This window comes from Elephantulus edwardii, unplaced genomic scaffold (assembly GCF_000299155.1).
Source record: "Elephantulus edwardii isolate Elephantulus edwardi_28Jun2011 unplaced genomic scaffold, EleEdw1.0 scaffold00026, whole genome shotgun sequence".
In the NCBI taxonomy this organism is placed as follows: Eukaryota; Metazoa; Chordata; class Mammalia; order Macroscelidea; family Macroscelididae; genus Elephantulus; species Elephantulus edwardii.
This window is the reverse complement of record NW_006399776.1, coordinates 2124369-2129952: the sequence shown is the minus strand read 5'-3', so window position 1 is coordinate 2129952 and position 5584 is coordinate 2124369. Positions and strand designations below refer to the sequence as shown.

The window sequence follows — 5584 nt, the reverse complement described above, 5'->3', positions numbered from 1 at the left end:
CCACTGTCCATTGTTAGCAGAAACGAGAAAACCTTCAACCGAGGCAAGTACAAAACCTTTGTAGTCATCTTTTCTGACCTCAGGTCTCCTACAGAGTGCTCGCAGCCCCCAAATGGCTTTCAAATACAAAACCCTCGCGAAGAAGAGAGCAAAGGAGAAGGTCCCTAAACCTCGGAAAAAGGGACGACAGAAGGTGACTTCGAAAAGACTCCCAGGTATCAGTGCCATACACTAACAGCAAAAGGTACCCAACATCCTCCCCAGCAGAAAAAGACATCGCGAGACAAAGATGAACGAGGAGAAAGACCCCTTTCTCGCGAGAGAAGGGGGCGTCGGCGGAAACTAGGAAATGGCCCCCTGGGCGATGGAGACCCAGTCAGTGGGCGGAGTCAGTCGTGAATCCGCCCCCTTCCGGCTGTTTTCCCCGCCTCCGTCTGAGGTGAGGATCCGCGGTTTTGTAGCAGGGTTTTCTTGGTTCCACCCAGCTGGTGCAAGGTCGGGTTCAAAACCTCCAGAACGCGCTTTGTCCTGATTTGTGGAGGGGGGCGGGGAGGGGCCTGCGGCTTGCGGCCCCGCCCCCTTCTCCGGTTCGCCGCGAGCGAATCAGGCATCCTCTTCCTTCGGCCGGCCTCGGGGCCGCGTCGCCCAGGCTCCTCAGCAGGGGAGGCCTGAGCTTCATCCCGCAGGTGTCGGCGGCGAGGCCCCGGGCACAGACCGGTTCGGCCGTATGGTGGGGTTCGGGGCCAACCGGCGGGCTGGCCGCCTGCCCTCCCTCGTGCTGGTGGTGCTCCTGGTAGTGATCGCCATCCTTGCCTTCAACTACTGGAGCATCTCCTCCCGCCACGTCCTGCTACAGGAGGAGGTGGCCGAGCTTCAGGGCCAGGTCCAGCGCACCGAGGTGGCCCGTGGACGCCTTGAGAAGCGCAATTCGGACCTTCTGCTCTTGGTGGACTCTCACAAGAAACAGATTGACCAGAAGGAGGCCGACTACGGCCGCCTTAGTAGCCGGTTACAGGCCAGGGAAGGCCTGGGGAAGAGATGCGAGGATGACAAGGTAAAGTTGAGTCCTTTTCCCTTCAATCCCAGTTAACCCGCTGGTAAGAAGTATCGGAGGTTGTGCGGGGTTTAGCCCACCAGCGCGCCGCCTTGTCTCTTTCTGGATTGCAGTAAGGATCCGATCAGACTTTTCTCATTTCATTCCTTTATTCACCAGTTCTTGCCAGACGAAACTGGCTCTAAATTCTGGTTCTCAGGAGTGGACTGTGTGTGGTGCCGCCTTTTCTCTACGATCAGCTGCTGAGCTGGCAGTAGTAATCTCTGGCCTATGGGGCCGCGTTATGTTCACAAACACAGGAATCTAGAGACTGCTTAGGCTTGCTGTGGGTGTTGTGACCTCTTCTTGCTTTCCTGCAAACGTGATCAATATTAATTTCGTGATCAATATTGCTTTCCTTACTTAAAGAATCTTCTTTATGGTGGTCACGCTATTTTTTAAGCAATATAGCATTTTAAAAATCTCTATAAGGTCATAGTACTGTGTTTTGTCCAGTCGGAACCTACCGAAAGCAGACCCTCCAGCTGGTTTTCAGAAGCTGTAAATCTCCTTTTTCTCCCGCCAAGCAACTGGTGGATTTGAACTGGTTGCCTTTGGGATTACATCTTACTGTCTTAGTACTAGACCACCAGAGCTCCCTATAACGTTATGTGTTAAGTAATTAAAGAACCAGATATTACCGCCTTTTAGTAATCGAAATGTTATGATAGTGGGTCCTGGAGCCACTGATGGCCCATACTTATGAGTTACTGGACATAGTCAACCTCTAAGTATATACTCAATTTGAATTGTTAATTAGCTAAATAAGTAGTGTCTAAAAATGTTGCCTAAGAAACAGAATGTTATTCAGTGCTTTTATTGTTCTTGAAAAAGAAAACTTAATTATATATGGTTAAGTAACTATTGGGTTTAACATTTTATGCAGAGGAAAAGCCATACACAGTTTTAAATTTAAAAAGTTGAAAGTTGGGGGGGTGATCAGACCTGCTTAGTAAATAGTCCTTATTCCCACTTGTATCTTTGGAGATAAATAATAGTTTATGACTTTACAACTTCTCTTAGCATAACTGAGTTATAAAAATTTCTAGGGTGGAAGAGTAGATGTCCCTCTTTGGCAATTATTATAATGGGGTTTTTTTTGTGTTAATATTTACAATTTTTTAGATTCCCTATTATGTTATAATTCATATTAAATCTTTGTAAATGACAATTTTCATGAGCTTCCAACTTCCGTATTGTCACTCTTTACTTTGCATCTCATTATGTCAAGAATGAGGTCCTGAGATAGGTGCTTCCCAATATATAACAGCCCTTCTTTAAACTACAACACAATCATTCCCCAAGAAAGAAGGACAAGGAATCAGCAAATACGTACACACTAGATTCTGAAGACTGCACAACTATATGTAGCAAAAATCCATGAAATCTTGAAATATTAAAATGAGATCTTCATAGTTGATGGTTTGAATGCACCAAAACGCCCTGCAGAAGAAAGATGTGGCGGTCTTCCTTTAAAGATTGTTGTTATATGGCTTCAAGTCACTGTGACTCATAGTGACCTAAGGACAAGAGCCTTAAACCCTGCCCTGTGCCAACCTCACTGTCTCTGACACACATACTCCCATTACCCCAATCACTGAATCGATCCCTCTCATTAAGGATCTTCCTTTCTTGCGCTTTCCCTCCAACCTCCAAAACATGATGTCTCTCTCCAAGGACTGGTCCATCCTTGCAACATGCCCAAAGTATGTCAGACGAAGCTTCAGAATCTTTGCCTCCAAGGAGCAGCCTGGTTTCACCCTCTCTAAGACAAACCTGTTTGTTCTCCTAGAAGTCCGTGATATGTTCAACACTGTTCTCCAGCACCACAGTTCAAAGGTATCAATTTTCTTTCTCTCATCCCTAGGCATTTTTCTGCTCTCTGATGCATAGCACACAATTGCAAAGACAATGGCCCAGATCAGGTGCACCTTACTCTCCAGCCTGACGTCATTGCTTTTCAGTACCCTGGAGAGGTCCCTGACAGCTGACTTCACAATGCAATTCGTCTCTTGATTTCCTGGCTGCTGGTACCAAGAGTATTGATTGTGGAGCCAAGCAAACCAACACTGTTAACAATCTCAATCTTTTTTTTTTCCTTCTCACTGATTGATTTCTTTTTAGTATCAACACAAGTTCAACAATCTCAATCTTTTCACCATCCATTCTTGTGCTGCCTATTGACCCAGTGGTGAGAATCTTTTCTTGATGTTGAGCTTCAATCCATATTGACCTTATGCAGCAAGCGCTTCAGTCCTCCTCTGTTTCAGCAAGCAGGTTTGTGTCATTTGCATACTGCAGGTTGTTGATAAATCTTCCCCCCAATCTTGATGCCACATTCCTCCTCATTACAGCTCAGCCTCCTGGATGATCTGTTCTGCATATAGATTGGAAAGGTATAGAGACAGAATACATCCCTGGCAGACACCTTGCCCAATTTTGAACCATGTAGTGTCTCCTTCCTCTGTTCTGATGACTGCCTCTTGGTTTAAGTGTAGGTTTCGCATAAGGACATTCATGTTCTGGGATTCCCATTCTTCTCAGAGTCACCCACAGTTTGTTGTGATCCACACAGTCAAATGCCTTTGCATAGTCAATGAAGCACAGATAGACGCTCTTCGGGCACTGTCTGCTTTCTGCCAGGATGCATTTAACATTAGCTATAATATCCCTAGTACCACGGCCTTTTCTAAACATAGCCTGCACATCTGGCAGTTCTTTGTTGATGTATTGTTCCATTCGTTTTTGGATAATTTTCAGCAGAATCTTGCTTGTATGTGATATTTTTTTTTCAATGATAGATTGTTCGATAATTTCCACACACTATTGGGTCACCTTTCTTTGGAATGGGAACAAATATTGATCTATTCCAGTCATTTGGCCAGGAGGGTGTCCTCCAGATTTCTTGGCACAACTTAGTGAGCACATCCAGGGCAGTGTCTGTTTGTTGAAATATGTCAGTTGGTATACCATCAACTCCTGGAACTTTGATTTTTGCCAGTTCTTTCAGAACAACTTGAACTTCCTTCATCACCACAGGCTCTTACTCATACCTTGTTTCATGAAATTCTTCTGTGTCAGCCAATTCTTTCTGGTACAGTGACTCTGTGTATTCCTTCCATCTTCTTTTAATGCTTCTTGGATAATTTAACATTCTGCCCAAAGCATTTGTAAGCATTGTCACTCGTGGCTTGAACTTGCTTTTCCATTCCTTCAGCTTAAGTAATGCTGAGCAAGTTTGGCCCTTTTAATTTTCTGACTCCAGCTCTTTGCACATTTCGTTATAATACCTTGCTTTGTCTTCCTGAGCTGCCCTTTGAAATTTTCTGTTCATCTCTTTAATTTCTTGATTTCTTCCTTTAGCCTTGGCTTCTCAGTACTCCAATGCAATATTCAGAGTCTCCTCAGACATCCATCTTGGTCTTTTCTTTCTCTTCTGCCTTTGTAATGATCTTTTGCATTTTTCGTGGATGATATTCTTGATAATCTTCACAGTTCATTTGGTCTGCTTATTGGTGTTTAAGACTTCAAGTTCAAATATATGCACCAAGAGCCAAAGAGGAGAAAATAGAAGATTTCTACCAACTTTTGTGGTCAGAAATCGATCGCACACGCAATCAAGATGCACTGATAATAAGTGACTGGAATGCAAAATTTAAGACCAAAGAAGAAGGATCAGTAGATGGAAAACATGGACTTGGTGACAGAAATGAGTCTTGGGATAGAATGATAAAATTCTGCACGTTCAATGACTTATTCATTGCAAATACCGTGTGTGTGTGTGTGTCTCTGTCTGAGTGTCCCGTCAAATCAGATCTGACTGGTACAGGAGGAGATTGTCCCTCCTTTCCCGGCAGAGCATCTGGTGGATTCAAACCGTGTGCCTCTGGGATTGTAGTTGCAGCTCCTTGCCACTAGGCCACCAGAGCTCCCTGCAGATACCTTTTATAACAAACAGAAAAGCAGGCTATACACATAGCTTTCACCTGATGGTATGCATAGGAATCAAATAGATTACATTTGTGGAAAGAATAACTGGAGAAGCTCATTATTAGCTGTGAAAACCAGGCCAGGTGCTGATTGTGGACAACGCCATCAACTACTCATATGCAAGTTCAGCTAAAGTTGAAGAAAATGAAATAAAATCCACAGGAACCAAAATTTTACCCAAGTCTATTGGAACATGACATCAGCAGAAAATTGCCAGAAGTCCAGGCTGGGTTTAGAAGGGGTAGTGGTACTAGGGATATTGTAGTTGATGTTGGATGGATCTTAGCTGAAAGCAGGGAATACCAGAAGAAGGTCTGTGTTTCATTGATTATGCAAAGGCGTTTGACTGTGTGGATCGTAACAAACTGTGGCTGACTCTGAGAAGAATGGGAATCCCAGAACACTTTATTGTTCTAATGCGAAACCTATACTTGGACCAGGAGGCAGTCGTCAGAACAGAGCAAGGGAACACTGCATGGTTCAAAATTGGGAAGGGCGTAC

At 44.4% G+C, this 5584-nt stretch overlaps 1 protein-coding gene across 2 annotated transcripts in view; it reads left to right on the top strand.

Moving 5' to 3' along the window:
- Window positions 1-727: 727 nt before the first annotated feature.
- LOC102873576 (protein CASC4-like) overlaps window positions 728-5584 on the top strand; it is a 141261-nt gene continuing 136404 nt past the window's right edge. For both annotated transcript variants that reach the window (XM_006882952.1, XM_006882951.1), the window contains exon 1: window positions 728-1054. In XM_006882952.1, coding sequence (XP_006883014.1) covers window positions 728-1054 — 327 coding nt within the window. The remainder of the gene's footprint in view (window positions 1055-5584) is intronic.